This window comes from Vanessa cardui, chromosome 21 (assembly GCF_905220365.1).
Source record: "Vanessa cardui chromosome 21, ilVanCard2.1, whole genome shotgun sequence".
Lineage (NCBI taxonomy): Eukaryota > Metazoa > Arthropoda > Insecta > Lepidoptera > Nymphalidae > Vanessa > Vanessa cardui.
In genome coordinates this window covers 6,373,101-6,391,241 of record NC_061143.1, presented here as the reverse complement: position 1 = coordinate 6,391,241, position 18,141 = coordinate 6,373,101, and the positions used below count along the sequence as shown (strand labels likewise).

Genomic DNA, 18,141 nt, shown 5'->3' with positions numbered 1-18,141 from the left:
TCAGGACCCCGAGCTTTCGTAAGGCTGTTTTAAGAAGAGGCTGGGTTAAGAACGCAGCAATTGTCTATACACAGCGTGAATATCTTACTATTTGTATAAAGAGTAGTACCACATAGGGAAGGAACAGGAAGGGAAAATGGTAAATGCAGTGTGCGCATAAATAAAGTGCATACATACATTTTTTGGCTTTTAATTCAACAAGATTACCAGAGCACCATTCACAACAATATTCCTCCGCCTCTCTTCAATTTCCAGTCTGTACTTCTCTCCTCTTTACAACTGTACTAAGGGTATAGCAATGTATGTTTTCAAGGGTAAGCATATTATTTATGTGTAAAAGAAAATTTTAGGAGGGAAAACACAGAATTCTGGAGGACTCCAACAGACCGAATATCGGCAACTTAAAGAGAAGATTTCCGTGACAGACTGTCGAAGTCTATACTTATTATTAGCTTAGACATTGATCTGATCATTAATGGATTGGTTGGTTGTGTAAAATCTATTCCATCACCTTACAAAGTACTGAAGTGATAGATATTGGCCGATTATTTGTCAGGTCACACCAATCTCTTCTATGGAAATCGCTTGCACATTAGCCGGTCTCCAAGCGACCTGTAGAAAGAGGTAGTTGGAACAGGCGTGTTAACACTGAAGACCAGTGTGCTGCAGTGAGGTATTGTTTGTGATAGCGTATTACAATTGTCTATCTCAGAGTTAAAGCAAAGAGTATTGTTTAGAAGATTTCTGAGCGGTGGCAGCAAAGCAACATTGTCGGACGGCAAAAGCTACGGCTACTCGTAGGATGCGAATCCGATTAAGATGGTCAAACAGTTGGCTTGTTTCAAAGTCAACGTTGTGGGATCTCTCTACTCTATAGATAGAGGCGAACCTTGGAACACACACACTCTAAAGAACTAAGTCCATACGTATCACCAACATGGAGAATGGGGTCTTCCAAGCAGCGTAACTGTGACCATAAAAATCCGCCCTGACGAAGAAGCACTCTCAAGCTTGCTTTAAAGGCCTCTAGGAAGTAGTCGGGATAATACGATTATAATTCGATTGGTACCAAATTACAAAAAAATGTATTATATCTGTGTTATTGAAGTACGAAAGTCAAGGCCACAAATATTTTTTCTCCATTTGACAATTCCTAATAACGGTTTTTTTTTGTTACAGGAACTAAATTGGAAGTATGTATCGATAGCTTAGAATCTGCAAGAAATGCGATTAATGGAGGCGCGGATGAGTTGGAAGTATGTAGTTCACTTGTAGAGGGAGGTCTCACACCAACACCGGGTCTTGTTAAAGAGATTATGCGAATGGTCAGTAGGTAACAGTTCTTTAGTTCTAATCAAATGTTCTTAACATCCTGATATCGGAATTTATTCACGATTTTTATGTTTTTAATTTATAAAATGATATTACAACATTGTTTCAGGTGAAAAATCAAGCTAAAAACCTAATAAATCACGAGGTGTGCCTTTTGATATTTTTATTCCATAAATATAAAACGTAAGCCTTTATATATAAAAAAAAATTAACTAGAATTTATTTTTAGATTCCAAAAGTAAATGTTATGATAAGATGTAGAGGAGGATCGGATTTTTGTTACACACCGGATGAAATGGAAACTATGCTCGCTGACATTGAAGTTTATAAAGAGTTTGGCGTAGATAGATTTGTCTTCGGTGCGCTAACAAAAGAACAGGAAATCGACAAAGTGAATTGTGTTAAAGTTGTGAACAATGCACATCCTATACCAGTTACATTTCATAGAGCATTTGATCTTTGTAAAGAACCTAAAGTTGCTGTTGAAGATATTATTAGTTTGGGTTTTAAACGAATACTTACCAGTGGACAACAGCCCTCTGCTGCTGATGAATTAGCTCTGCAACTACTTGATCTCCTATTAAAAAACTACAATGATAAAATAGAAATAATGCCCGGAGCTGGTATAAACTGTGATAATGCTACGTTATTTTTTAAGTCTGGTTTTAGTATTATTCATAGTTCCTGTAAAAGAATAAAGCGATTGCCTGAAGTTGGGGATTTGAATATGGGTGGTAATGAAATGTACGTTACAGATGAGAATATTGTTAAACAAATTAAAAAAATAACGTAAAATTTTGTATTTTTAATATACAATCAAGAGTGTGAAATAATTGTGAAATGACAAGAGATTGTCGATTTAATTAACTTTTAATTAAGAAAAAGGAAAGGAATGGAATACATTTTGAACTGCCATTATTCAAATTTGTTTACAACAACAGCCTATAAATTCCCACTGCTGGGTTAAAGGCCTCCTCTCCCTTTTGAGGAGAAGGTTTTTGGAACATATTCCATCACACTGTTCCAATACGGGTTGGTGGAAAACAAATGTGGCAGAATTTCTATGAAATTTGTCACATGCAAGTTTCCTCACGATGTTTTCCTTCGCCGCTGAGTACGAGATGAATTATAAAGACAAATTAAGTACATGAATCAGCTTGCCTGGGTTTGAACCCGCAATCATCGGTTAAGATGCACGCGTTCTAACCACTGGGCCATCTTGACTCAATACTGGGCCATCTCGACTCTATAAATAAATTTGTTTAATAACTCAATATATCACCAACAAAACCGTTGACAGACGTCTACCATGTTATAAAACCTCCGAAAGGTGCTGGTTTTTTAATGATATAATACAAAGAATACGTCTCCTTGTTTATTAATACATATATTTGTATTTTTAAAATACTTTTAAAAATAAAACTACAATAATAGAGATACAATGTGAAACATCTTTGCCTTGGTTATAATACGGATGCTGTGCAGTGCACTACCGGATTCAACCTTAGCGCAGCCCCGGGGCGCTGCAAAAATACGCCCCATGTATCTTAATTTTCTTTGAAGCAGATAAGTTTTCGATATACTATTTTTAAATAAATAAATCCATGATTCATTCATATTAGAAAAGGTATATCTTTCATCGCTGATTGGTATGTGTTATATTTGTATGAGAAATGAATTAAGTACCTCTATTTTATTAACGAAATATTATATCTCAATTTATTTTCTTATCGGTTTTCTTTTATTATAAATTCTTCCAATAACTATAAATTTCGACGATTCTCATCTGCCGAGCGTCCCGTGACGGCCACATATTTCGTATATTGTTATTATCTAGCATGGCCAACAGTCTGTTTCAACGTTACACAACAAAGGCGAGTAAATTAAACATTTATATAAAAAAATGAATAAACTGTTTAAAAACTCCATGATTTTTGGTACTCTGTGCACATTAAGAGTATAAAAAAAGATGCTACTTATTGTCTATATATTCTATCCTAACCCAATGCTTTTACTTCTCGATTACTAAAGCGATCATCACAAAATTTGCATATACGTTACCAGGAAAAGGGACGTTACTTATTGTTGGCTAGTCATATATTGTAGTTTTATATGTTTTTAAAGCTATTATCATATATGCAATAATAAAAGTGGATATAATCTGTTATGTAAGGTATATAACATTTGGTAAAAATTAGTAAAACTATCTGTCTAAATCTTACTATATTTGATTCTGGTTTATATATAGCATGGCAGTACTCCAAATGACTTTGTTGGCGAAATCTCTGTTCTAGTGTTGGAGGACTCTGCAGTAATAAGTAGGTACAAACAGTATATAGTATAAACAGTTAAACTGTTCTTAATAATTAATTAGTGATCATTATACACCAACGTGGTGAAGAAGAATGGTCACTTTTTTGACTATTTTAAATTAAAAAAAAATATATAGTGCTTATTTGGATAGAGATACATTTGAGCTTGATTATTTAAAAAAATCTGATTATGTTAACTGTTAAATCCTTCCTTGCCTTATAAGAGGAAGTTCGGACCTTACACCGCCAAGTGCCTTTATTAAGGATTGGTGAATACACATGTGCAGAATTTCACTCGAAATTTGAAGGTTTCCCAAAATTTTTTCTGACCAGATCAATTGTAAAGTCAAAGGAAACATGAAAACTTAAGTGCGTTGAATTGTTTAGATGTGAATCTTAACAACTCATCGCCTATTTCTTTTACTTTTATTTATCATTATAACAATTTTGATCATTATAAATAAAAGTAAAAGAAATAGGCCATGAATTAGATATAGATAAAATATATTTGCCTGGCTTCCCTTTGCCGTATCCTATGATGAGCTAGTGAAGTACCTATATTAAACTCATGACATAAGAAATTCTTAATTTTTCTTCTTTGAGTTAAGCCTATAATTGCGGTAAATTTTATTAACTTTAAGATAGATGTTTTTATTTTTCAGAAAACATAACTTTTTATCTTTCGGTATGATCTGTAATTTGTCGCTTTGAAATCTATCCCTTGGGCGTACTAGGGAATTCGTACAAATAAAAAAAGCGTTCCACGATCTAACCCATTATAAACATTGCATTTTTAAAATTTCTTGTACTTATATATTGCAAGTGAATATATTTTATGTCAATATGTATTAATAGTGAATTTAATGTCGTTTTACTAACGTGCAAAATAATGAGCTGAGATGGCACAGTGGCTAGGACGCGTGCGTCTGAACCGATGATTTCGGGTTCAAATCGAGGCAAGCACCACTATAAATATGTGCTTAATTTGTGTTTATTATTTATCTTGTGTTCGGCGGTGAAGGAAAACATCGCGAGAAAACCTGCATGTGTGTACCTTCATCGAAATTCTGTCACATGTGCAATCCACTAACCCGCATTGGAACAGGAATATGTTCCAAACCTTCTCCTCAAATGAAGGGGAGGCTTTAGCCCATCAGTGGGAAAATTACAGGCTGCTATGGACAAATGAAAAAATAAATATTAGTATTTATGTTAAGTAAAGCCACCAACGTCTAGTTTATGGATTTAATAATGAATAAAAAACAACATTGATAAATATCGCAAGTAATTTATCACGTCATATTTTTGGGGAAATATTCGCGCGTTCGCGTAATGGTGCCATTAGTACCCTAGAGCATAACGGATACAATATCGGAGCGAAGACTTAACGACTCCTATTATGATGACCTTTAACATAAAAGTAACAACTTTAGTCTGACGTTCAATTTATGGTTATATGCATTTCGGGCACTTGACTGCAAATACATATTTTTAACGTATTATATTTATTAAATATACACGAAAATAACGGCCAGTCGGGTCCAGTGGACGTAAAAAATGGACTTCAAACGAAGGTCGTGAGTCAAAAGCCCTGCAGCTATAGACGTGTTCTTGACATGACACAAGATAAACTCACGCAAAATCACTGTATATAAACAGCTTTCGACAGCGGTTTTTCCGAACCGATACGACTTGGGAACCTTTAAGAATAGAATGTACTCCTTTCTTAAACACACAGCAAGCCCCCCGGTGTTGCAGATGTCCATGGGCGGTGGTAATCACTTTCCATCAGGTGAGCCTCCTGCTCGTTTGCCCCCATAACATAAAAAAAACTCTGAGTTTTTATGTACTAATAGGAGTATGTTAACAATTCAATTTGTACTCGACGTTGAAAAAATGATCGCGAGAAAATCTGCCTTTGTCGGATTAAATCCTGCCACATTAATATTTGCTAACGATAGCGATAACGATGCTGCATGATAACGTTGAAAAAGATCCAGATTTTTTTTACAACAGTGGAAAAATTTGCTTTGCTTCAATATAAATTAATATTTGAACCGTTTTACCAATTACCACCGTTTTTCGAAACTTCCTCTCCAGAATTACACGGCTCAAAATACGAAAGTACAACAATTTGCCTGCCATACGGTTGTTTGGAATGATTGATGTAGAGTGAATTTTTCAAAGACTCACTGAGGCGTGACTTGTTTGGGTGGCGTTACTCCATCTTTTCCATCCCATCAATCATGGTAAATTTAAAAGAAACATCCGTAGTTATTTGGAATTTTATAAATGTCAAAAAAAAATGGTCAATAGGGTGAATTTGAATACCCGTATAAAGTCTCTCTGTGTGTGTGTATAAGATAAGACCTTTTTTCCGAATTTTCCAAAAGGACAATGCAATTCTGAAATATATATGTTCATATACGTTCCAAAATTATCTTTTGATTCGTTTGGTTAATACGATCAATCAAAGAAAGTAAACCATTTATGTACCTTATGATTGATTTCTAATAAAAATACTTCTTTGTAAACTGAGATTTAGAGAAAATAAAACGAACATAGTAAAGGCTTAATTTATTTACGTGGATCCAAGTGAATTTCTTATTCTAATAGTTACAATAAATTACGTCTAAGGTACAAAATAAGGCTGTATCGTGAAATGTGAAGACGCTTAGTTTAAGGCAGTTCTTGTTTACCGTGTCGTGCAACCGAGGTTGTATAGTGTAACATAAATTATATGTTACAATACAATACCTCTATTTTTACACTAATTATTATATACAACAATAATTACACTATGAAGCTCCTAAATACCTAATGTCAAATTGGTCAAATTGCACAAGTTAAGGGTAAAGCGATTATTTTTATATGCAAGCGATTTGTTTTTCATTAATCTATATCTTATAATTTCAACTAGTTACATTTAGTGCATAAACACTTTTTAATATTATGTAAGTCATTTTCTACTAACTCGTGTCCTATTATAGCTAGAATAAAGTTTATTTCTATTGAACATTTGAAATAATAAAGTAAAATAAATAACATATTTTACAAGGTGTTTTTTTTTAAAAAAGCACTGCATTCGTTATTGCAATCAAAAATGTGGCAACATCGTTGTTCAATAACAAGAAAATTAATTAAGTACACATAGTCGTTCATTAACAGGTAATATCAGTTTCGTTATTCTGGTTTACATAAAATAAGTTGCCAAATTAACTATTCTTATATCAATTGTGCATTAAATGTTACATTAAATAGCTTGTCCTAAGTGTATTTAGTGTTACTAACAGTATTTTATAACGAGTCTTATAGTTTTTATATTGTATTTTAATTATTATCTGTAAAAATTGACTATACAATGACTGAGTGCCTATTAGTCTTCTTGTCAGGAGCATACGGTTCTAACTTCGCTGGCTCGGTGTTTAAAGCGCTGTAGTCTACAGGGAACGGGGGCTGCGGCAGGGAATCCTTCGGTGGAACGAGCACCCATTGCCCAGGGCCATTGGGATTCTTCCCCATCAACCAGTTAGTGAAGCAGTGAACGTAGGTACCATAATCGAGGATTAGGTAGCTATTCTGAAAAAACATTTATGATTAATTAGGATTATACCACCTAATCGAAAGTGACCATCATCGCCACAGACATTGACACTGACAGATATTAAGTAATTGCCCCCAACAACCCATGAGTAATCTTAAGATTTTACTAGCTTGCAAAATCAGAATACAACAATATTAAGCATTGCTGATTGGCAAAAGAATGTCTACACGTGGTGGTACTAAGGCGGGCTAACAGAAAGCTCTACCTTTACGGTAGAGATAGAGATAGAGGTTCAATATAGCCTCGGGAATTTTACTCATTATATTTATAAATAATCGAATAGTCGACGGGAGACGATTTTAGTAGTTGATATATATCTTATAGTTTGGCTGTACTTATCTTCCCTTCTCCGAAGGAAAATATCTACATCTATCTTGCATTTTCACCCCATATTAGTGGACATAATGGTGCCTCCAAATATTTCCATTGTAATAGACTTGTTTTTCTAGACAAAAATAAAGTATATTAATATTTACACTGGTCATTCTGTCGTATGCTGTATCAATAATTTCTTCAACCCTGTTAGCTGGCAGGCCGATCACGGAGCGATAAAACGCGGCGAGCGCTGGTTTGGTTATTTCTCCTGCACCTAAGGATAAACAATCATTAATTATATTATAATAAATTAATTAGTGTTAGGAATATAGTATCAGTAAGTAAATAAATTGCAAAATTGCCTGTGCCTAAATCTCAATAACTTTTATTAGTCTATAATATTTGAAAGGTCGATAGAAGATGTAGGTATGATAAGGACGTATGTCGAGGACGCTCTGGTAATCATAATTAAACAATTATACAGTGTAATTACTAGTTAAAATAAGGTCAGAAGTCAAAAGTGAAATTAAAGAGAAACATCGTATAGGTACTATAATAAGATAGGATTGTAAAAAAATACTGGTTTTTTTAATGTAACTTCATATAGATTTAAGAAACTAAAGGAATAATATATTATGTATACTACTGATAAGATTAGAATGCTGGGACTAAACTGAAATAATAGTATATGAATAAATGATTACACTCTTTATCCATTTTAATGTGTTAAAATTTAACATTTAGTGGATTTTTGTTTTTAATTTATCTACATTTTCATTACATTTTAAATCTTTACATTTTTTGTCTATATACCAGGATAGTTCAATCTTTAAATACTTGAAAATTTCTAGGATAAAACGTTTAAAGAAAGTTAGCTACGAGAGTTTCAGAAGTTCCAGTGAATAGTTCCTTCAACAGTTTAAATCTGTTAGAGCAAAATTAAAAGCGTTCATTGCTAATTTTAATTCCTTTACAAATAAAGATTTTTTTTAATTAAATAACATAAGCGGTCAACCTCTATTCATAAAAGAGTAGCTAATTAATCAATCATTGAATCAGCTGTATAAATTATAGGATTTTCCACTTCCTTTTTTCACTGAGAGAAAAGTACACAGTAGTTCGTGTTCAGACGAAATTAGCTTGTTCTATTTCTTTCGTTGGAGCCGTCAATTAAAAGGTCGTACTCGTGTGTAATGAAATCCGTATATCAAACAAGTTACCAATGACTCTCCTTATAATTAGTATTGGGATTTTCTCATATTGCCGTAATGAGGTTCATAATCAAAATACATTTGCGTTCTGATTTTATATTAATTGGATTTGCCCTTTGTATTATTATTACAATAAATGTAAGTATGTTAGTCATTATACAGTCATACTATATATATGTCATGTTACAATATTGAATTAAATGTAAAGTTACCAACGGTTCCGCAGAAACCTACCTAGAAGCAAGTCAGTGAGTATTTGTCTATTTCACCTTTTTAATCACAAAGTTTTTCAGTAAAGAACAATATATTTTATATACACCTACTGCTTAGAAATCAATAAATACTGTGTCCACACATTTTATGTTAAATACTATTTTATAATGAGTAATGTTTTTTATGACAAGAGCTTTAAATTGTTTGATAGGCCAAGTTAAAAATAACTGTGAACTCTATTAAAAAACGAATACCACGCCCCAAGAGAGATATATTAACATTGCGAAATTCGAAACTATGACTTACTATGTATTTATTTTAAATCACGGGATTTAATGCTATAAATTAAATTACTTACTCTATATACCGTAAATATTTAATCATTTGCTTTTCAGCTAGTCCTACTTATTATATAATCGATATACTCCGTGGTCGAGTGGTGTGTACACCGGTTTTCATGGGTACGTCACTCCGAGGTCCCGGGCTCGATTCCCGGCTGAGTCAATGTAGATTATCATTAGTTTTCTATGTTGTCTTGGGTCTGGGTGTTTGTACTGTCGTTACTTCTGATTTTCCACAATACAAGTGCTTTAGCTACTTACATTGGGATCAGAGTAATGTATGTGATGTTGTCTCATATTTATTACATTATATTATACTCACTTTCTCGATCTACAACGTGAAAAAAAATCTTGCAGAGGTATTGTAGGTAAAGCGGCAAGTCGACGAATCGTCGCATTTCACTGAGATATATAGCCCATCGTGCCAACCAGCCTTCGAGCGTCGTTCTTCCTGGCATACCGCCGGCTTCAGGTCCGCAAACTCTTCTGTAGTATGGTAATTCTGCCAACCTGGTCATTAATAAATGTACAGTCTATAAATTTTCGTGTTTGATTGTATTTTAAGTTATACTAGTAATAGCATAAAAATCATTATTAAATAAACACGTGCAGTATATATAAGAAAAGATTTTAAATAAAAAATAGCTGTCAGTTTATACAGTAACACTAAAAAGTAAATAATAAATTACTAGTAATACAAATATGTGTCAATTCGAACTAGTCGGAAATAAGAACCGCTGCGACGAGTCGAGTATTTAATATGGTTACAAGTAAATATAATTTAATTATGAATTACTCATGTGTCTTTAAAGTCATCGTAATAAACGTCGCATTTGTATAATATTTAAATTTTCGAAAACGAACTCTAATGCCGATAAATTGAGGTAATTCGTTATGGCGCTCCATTTGGTTACCTTCGCGAACAGATCAGTCAACTTACTTGGGGGGCAACGGATTGAGAAAATTCTCGATGAATTCCCTCTTCACTTCCAAGAGTATGTGAAATTCGGACGAGTTCGTCGACCAATCGGCGAAGTGGGCAAGCTTCTGTGAATACATCGCTAAATTAATTTAATTGATCCAATTTCTTACTCGTAGTTACAAAACGCTTAGGACTGTTTTATTTCCGTCACTAAGTAATATTTCATATTTTTTTATGACGTTATTTAATTATGGAATCGCTTTTAACTATTGTACTCATTGTCTCGAGACGTATTAAAATTTAGTTTTTAAAACAACTTTAAAGTACTTCTATCTCTAAATTAAAATGCATTATAAAATCGCAAAATATTCTGCCAATAAATAGGTATATGTTTTTAATATTTTTAATCATAGAAAAAAAATGTATTAAAATAATTATATATGTAAAACAATCTGACATAACAGCACACATTTCTTTGTTCAAACGAACAAAAGGTAATCAGATGTTTTCCACGGTTTTAACAAATATCATGGAATCCGATTAGAGCCGTTTCAGAACGAAAGGCTTACTGTTTAAAAATTCAATTTATAAAATGCAAATTCATGACAATTTTTACGGCTTACTTTGTACATTGGATAATTGAAAAAAAGAGTGAAAAGTCTTTGTGAAAGAATAGTAAAATATCTATTTAAAATTTTATATCAAAGAAATTTTTTACTTTGAATCTTGTGACAGAAAATTATTATTAGTAGACTTAGAAGGAATTATTTGTAAAGTCAACGCTAACTGTCGTAGTTTTGATTCAATTGATTTTTTATTGGTTTTATATTAACAAACGTACTAGTTTGAATAAATCTTTATTGAGATCATTGAATAGGCATTTTTAACTATACAATATACAGGTTGTATATATTTGTTATTATTAGCGGTTAAGCCTAATATATCTCATATCAATTTTAAGTTAAAAGGCGGGTTAAGAACGAGCAAATTTAATAATAATTCCTTTGATTTGATTTTTTTATTTTTCTTTAAGATTTAGGGTACCTGCTCTATTTCTGTGTAAAATGATAAAGTCTTATCGAACGACGAACTAGTCAGTTCGGCTATATATAAGAATAAATATGTTGTAAGAGTTATCATAAACTAATCAACTAATACTTACCTCGAAAAAGTTGTCGAAGTCTTGATCACAGATGACGTCATCTCGGTCGTGGTCTAGAAGCTCGGTGAAAAATAGAGTCATTTTGTCTGTTTGTACAGAACTTAATTGAGCCAAAGGTTGTTCTTCTTCTAGGTCTAAGCACTCCAAATCTTCACTGCATCGGTTTACCCAGGTCGCTGTTAAACCAATAAATAACAGATATTTATTTTCTTATTCGGTCCATAAATATTTTAATTAGAATGTAAATGAGAACAAAACAAAAAAGGGCATTGTAAACATATCTTAGAACCTAATTTATTAGACATCGTTTTGATACCAATGATTTGGAACATTTAAATTTAGAATGACTCAACATTTTCAACGCTTTTCATACAAAACTCGTCAGTAAAAAATCCGCGATTCCACTGTGAGTATCTAAAGAATTTACGCTTAATGTTCTAAAATGATGTGAATTTAGAACACAAACGGTTGCTCCCTTTCAACCATTTCAAAGAGTAGGGTCGCAGAAATTGCTTCTATATCGTTCCCGTGAAGGTTGCTTTCCTTAATAAAGATGGGATTACGGCTTACGAAAACGAAATAGCACATTTCCGCAAATGGAATGTTTCACACGCACCTCTATGAACAAAAGTTTTTAATTTTAATTTTTAAAATTTAATTGAACATAAAATAAGCAATATTTGAATCAATTAATAAAAAAAATATATAACATAACGACCACAGTTGGACCAGCCCTATTATGCAGAAAATATTGTCTCGTATTATATTTATTTTAAATATCTTTGGGATGTAAGAGCTCTACTTAGGCTGTGGCAGTAGATCCAATCCAGCACCGCACTGCGCAAACCATTGTGTGAAAGTTAAATTGGACATGTGTTTATTTGGTAACTGAAATGGTAGTATACATACTACGTTTAGGACAAGAGGAAAATTGAGTCAATAACGTTACAGTTTTATTAATCCATGCTTATATATAGCAATATGCTTCGTCAGTGTTTTCATATTTATTACACCAGGTTAAGCATTTTATATCGGAATTAATAATGTAAACATATACTCGTAAGTCGTATTATGGTAAGTGAACTGTTCATTTTAGTCTAATTTGTGCGACATTAGTCGTTATGTAGTATATTATCAGCAAAAATTAAAGACTTTATCTTTAACAAATAGTAATGAAAGCGTTATCTTTACAGATGCCTGTGTTGCCACTGTAAAATACTAAAGGGAATAAAAAGGTTACTTATATACAAACATAAACATTCGATGAAATTAATTCGATGAAAAAGTTTAAAATAAAATTTATGTATATTAGATCCAAATTATAGACTGAGTAACATTAAAATACAATTATTCCAACCGAAAAGATAGTAAAGATAAAAAAACCAGTAGATTTTAATAATTCCATGCGCTTGTCTATGCGCTATATTACAAACAATTATTGGTTAATTAATTTATTTATAATACATCACTTTTCCACTTATCTATTTATGTTTAGTTTTGCTTTAAAGCTGAGATGTCCCAGTGGTTAGAGCGCGTGCATCATGACCGATGATCGCGGGTTCAAATCCAGGCAAGCACCACTATATATGTATATGTGCTTAATTTGTGTTTATAATTCATTTCATGCTCGGCGGTGAAGAAAAACATCGTGAGGAAACCTGCATGTGTCTAATTTCATCGAAATTCTGTCCCATGTGCATTCCACCAACCCGCATTGGAACACCGTGGTGGAATACGGTCCAAACCCTCTCCTTAATGGAAGAGCAGGCCTTATCCCAGTGGGAAATTTACAGGCTGTTACTTTATATTTTTGTTTACTTTTTGCTTTAAAATTTCTAATTACAACTTGGCTGACATATATAACGTTATATTTTCCCGAATTCATAATAAATACCATAAACTATCAAGAATGCAGCCAATGATTTCGTGGGAATTTAATGTCGAAGTTACACGATCTTCCTTATATGATTGGAGATAACTTATTTTGTTTTAAATAATAAATGAAATTAAATATGAAACAACATCACATACATTTCTCTGATCCCAATGTAAGTAGCTAAAACACTTGTGTTATGGAAAATCAGAAGTAACAACGGTACCACAAACACCCAGACCCAAGACAACATAGAAAACTAATGATAATCTACATCGACTCAGCCGGGAATCGAACCCAGGACGTCGGAGTGGCGTACCCATGGAAACCGGTGTAAACACCACTCGACCACGGAGGTCGTCAAATTAATGGGCAAATTAGTAATATTTAGAGGGAAAATTGTATTTATCGCTAATTAAGTTATTAATAATTGTCCTGCACACATTTAAAATTACCTTATGCGACTGTTCTCGTATTTTGTATTTGATTGGTAATTAGACACTCACGGTCAAGTCAATTTACCCACTACAGATATTTTTAGCGTTAGTGGTTTGGCTTTTGTATATGTTTGTTAAAATTATTTAAATGTTGCATATGTGTGAGTAATTAATAAAACTATTGAACTAATTCTTTTTCACGAATAATTATCAAAATATGTCCAAAAGTGTTGGGGCGACACAATAATATAATTCCCATAAATATGTTGATAATTAAATATAAATTTATTTAAAACTGTTATATTTTTGCCTCCGTTATACATAGATAGTACATCAGTTTTTCTAAAAATGTAATATAAATTACTACTAGGGATAGGAGAGCTGGTTTCACATGCTAATTAAAATTGTGATTCAATTGGAAAACGCTGATAGCATTTTTTCCACCTTTCCACGCGCTCATTTATACAGTATATATTCAATATTGATTCGTATAACCTTATTTAAATATTTAATGTAAATAATTGCTATGTAAATAAAAAATAATACTCGATGAATGCAAATGTTTTATGTAGAAATGTAATATCAACTTTGACCTTAACAGAAGCAAAATCAATTGTAATCATAATTAGATCGATTAGTTTTGATAAATATACCTGTATAATAGTACAATATATAGTGCAATACAGGATTTATAAATTACATAGGAAGCTTGATGATGAAAGAAAATACACGCTTATAACAGAAATATAAGTTTTTATGGTCTTCGCGTACACCATGAAATAGCATACACAGTCTTTAAGAAAAACTGCATTGGATTTAAAAAAGGTAGAAAAGACACAATTAATATCAAAATATTGTTTATTAATAATAAACCTGTACACATTTTCTATTTTTATTAAAATGAAACGCTTGTCTTTCTGCCTTGTCTTAAGTCCAATAAGTGTCCCGGTGCAAGCTGTGTACTGTGTAATATCTTCGACCCAGAAATAAAAGACTTTTAAGATACCACCTCCTGTCCCTTTATCCAAAACTTGACAGTCATTTGCGAGGCGTCACCCAAAGTTTTGCACTCTCTGCACCAGGGGTTAAGAGTGGCCTGGCTCTAGACACTTATTTAATATCAATTACGGATACACGTTCCGGCACAATAAATATCGATGTATCAGAGACACATGTATCCGGTACTTTTTCACCAAATTCAACGCTGTAAGGAATCAATACCTTAAGTTCATTATACATTTTGTACCATACTGCTTCATGAATGTTCAAAATCTTGGGCAGTATCCTGATATCAACAAAATCATTCGTTTTTCCGTCTTGACGCATGATGGTGTAAAGTACTCGGTTCTTTATCCTCACTTGGATATTCATGTCGTCCAATTCGTTTACTGTGTAATTGATCACGTAGCCATATTTTTCATATAGTTCTGAGGTTGAAGCAATATTTTCTAAGCAAGTTACTTTCACCAATTTGTCGGCAGAATTCACTATGTCGACAATCCTATCAAAATATTCGTCTTGTGATAAGTACCGTAACGGTCTGATAGGTAAAGTTGATAATAATCGGTGACTTCTGTGGCAGTAAGCAATTTGATGAAGTTCGAAAATGATAAAACAAAATGCTAACAGTTTCATGGCTGCGATGTGTCTGTTTAAGTCCTGCCACTAATTTACAACGTGTTTCCCGTTCAAAATCAACTTATTAAATGCAATACAGTCGTTTAAACACGCACGGTTTTAAAAATTGAATTATTCATTCAAGAATTAATTTGCTGATACTATATATACTTATCATTATCATCATGTATTTACATTACAGGTCAGGATTTAATGGGAAAAATATCATGAACATTTTTTATAACATAGTTTGAAGTACATAAAAAAAAGTTTTAGCGTATATATTTAATTGCATTAAGTCAATATAAATTATTTTAAATATTGCTTGTTGCAAAGTTTCAGAGCTGTTGCAGTGTTACGTACTAATACAGACAATATTATCATGGATTATTGGTAAACCCACGCCTCTGTATGCCTCGACGCGAACTTTCGAGAGCGTACACGGCGTCTTTGTTCACTGTACCAGGAACTTTAGGTATGAAGAAAGAAAATGTATTACAGTAATATAACAGTAAATAATAGTAGTAATAATAAGACGAGTAAAAATTTATTGGTCATCAGATGAACACTTATTTTTTTATATAGAGTGGAACAAAATGGACGAATGTCAAATTTGACGTATACGGCTGAGGTCCATCAATTTTTCAGAAGATGCGTGCTCATTGTGATTAGATGTGACCAAGGGGATCCACGAACTATATTTTGATGCGACACATTTTTTTTTGGTCAAAAATATATTTTTGCTGCATACAATTCATTGGGAAATATAAAATTAAAAATTATAGCTATTATTATACCAGATGACGTTGACAATGCAGTAGTGATACGGATAGGTCGATCTCAATTTTTAAAATTATTGATATTAACTTAAACAATAAAATATAATATATATAATAACAAAATAATATATAATAACGGGAATATCTAGTGATTTTTGGTATGTAATTTTGTAAATGTCAATATCAGATAAAAATAAAATGTACAAAATGAACTGGGAACAATCAACAGGTTTATTATTAATAAAAAAAAAACAAAAATAAAGAAGTCTCCTCTATCAATACTTCTACAATTTCCTAGTAGATAAGACGATTAGGACGTCCTGAGCCTGACCGATTTCGATCATAGCAGACAATCTTAACGGAGACAACGAACTACGCAGGACATATTATACAGTACAAGCGTGTACGCAAATAATCGGTGCACTCTCATAATCAGAAAATACGGCAAATCCGATATTAGCGTAATGAATTTGAGGGCAGAACCAACATCTTTACATGCTTTCTAAAGTACGAGAATCTACAGACTGCCAGATATCCCAACCAGAAAAACCTAATTACCTCTTAACGGCTCTACCTTGGGTTTGAATCTAGGATCTCTTGAACTGCGCCTTATATAACGATTAAATCAGACATCACTCTCATAATTCAAAATTCTGGCTCGAAAACAAAAATAATTTGATGGCTAACAATGGAAGCTAAGTTTGCGTGCTCCGAACATTTACGTATGGAGACATGAACCAAATTAATTACATTAGCATAACATTGCAAAAACAAGTTTCATATAAAGCAATCCAGTTATTGTACTACCCATCTCATTAGTCTAGTTAAAAGACTGCAGAACGCGAGGTACTCGGATCCAAACCGACCGAACAATGTCAGGCTGTGAAAAATATATTTTCCTGTCGAGAATTCTTAGTAGCGACACAAATTCTAGAAACTCGAAACGAAAGGCAATAACAACTATGTTATATATATTTCTTATTATTGTTTTTTTTTATTTTTATATTTTTACAACTCTGTTATATTCTGTATACCCTTTGACATCGCGACAACCCTCTTTTCTGTTCTGTTACGTTGCAATAGTCGTGGCATAGCTCTGTCTTGGCTTGGCTTTGGCTTCAGCTTGACGGGCTTGGCTAGGCTCGGTTCAACCTGGCTCGGCGTAGCATATAGCGAGGCGTTACAAATTACACTTCCATTTTGTACGATAGCACATAGAGCCGGCCCAGCGCCTGATCTTTTTCTAGTGGAATTGGATTGGTAATGTTTTAACCACTTTTAGTAAATGATGAGAACGTCTGTCTAAAGTAATAGCGTTTAAAAATATAATAAAACAACAAAAAATGTAAGGTCGAAAATAATTAGCCAATATTCAATCGTCGAAAGCGTCAGGGTCGACTAGCCTGGATGCAAAAAGTTACAGGAACGATCCTGACTCTATGGACTATTGTCATTCCCTCTCCTAAAGTTTTAAGTTTAAGTGGAGGGGTAAAAAGGAATATTAGTAATTCCTGATAATGGGACATTACTAATGCTATAAAAAATGTTAAATTGGTTTATTTTACCAATTAGGTATACAGGACATATTCGAAAAAAAAAATGTATATTGTAGTAGCCAGATATGACTAGACATGGCAGAATAGACATGGTGCTTTGGCTGCCATTTTTCTAAAAATAAAACAGTAATCCCAAGCAAACTTCAAGGCTTTTTGTCAAACAATACCAAGTCCATTAATCTTAATACAGATAAAGCAATATATTTTTTGTAAATAAGGTAATTTGAATTTAATGATTTTTCTTTCACGTTAAAATCTGCCTCACATACACATTTACAATATGAATCGCAATTAATATTATCAAAACACACAAACTTTATGTAGTTCACTAGAAATATGTGTTGTATATTATGCGGCAGCTATTATTCGAGGCCATTAAACGAATACCCCATAAATTCAGCCATATGGACAGGGGTTTTCAATAAAGTTTCCCACGAGTACTTTTAAATCGTATTTGATGTACGTTT

At 32.8% G+C, this 18,141-nt stretch overlaps 2 protein-coding genes across 2 annotated transcripts in view; one reads left to right on the top strand and one right to left on the bottom strand.

Annotated features, from left to right (window-relative positions):
- Positions 1–944: 944 nt before the first annotated feature.
- LOC124539092 (copper homeostasis protein cutC homolog) lies at positions 945–2,128 on the top strand. The gene is made up of 3 exons (XM_047116415.1): positions 945–963; positions 1,180–1,325; positions 1,562–2,128. The coding sequence occupies exons 1-3, from the start codon at positions 945–947 to the stop codon at positions 2,123–2,125; spliced, it is 729 nt and encodes a 242-aa protein (XP_046972371.1). The 3' UTR covers positions 2,126–2,128.
- Positions 2,129–6,208: 4,080 nt separating this feature from the next.
- Positions 6,209–18,141, bottom strand: part of LOC124539044 — a 99,104-nt gene continuing 87,171 nt past the window's right edge. Inside the window, exons 4-8 of the mRNA XM_047116366.1 lie at positions 11,413–11,588; positions 10,269–10,375; positions 9,651–9,838; positions 7,725–7,837; positions 6,209–7,223 (exon numbers count right to left, since the gene is read on the bottom strand). Of these exons, the coding sequence (XP_046972322.1) occupies positions 6,999–7,223; positions 7,725–7,837; positions 9,651–9,838; positions 10,269–10,375; positions 11,413–11,588 (809 nt within the window). The 3' untranslated portion in view covers positions 6,209–6,998. The remainder of the gene's footprint in view (positions 7,224–7,724; positions 7,838–9,650; positions 9,839–10,268; positions 10,376–11,412; positions 11,589–18,141) is intronic.

Coding starts and splice junctions, on each gene's coding strand:
- LOC124539092 (XM_047116415.1), top strand. Junction 1,326..1,561: donor TTAAAGAGATTATGCGAATG/GTCAGTAGGTAA, acceptor ATTTATTTTTAG/ATTCCAAAAGTAAATGTTAT.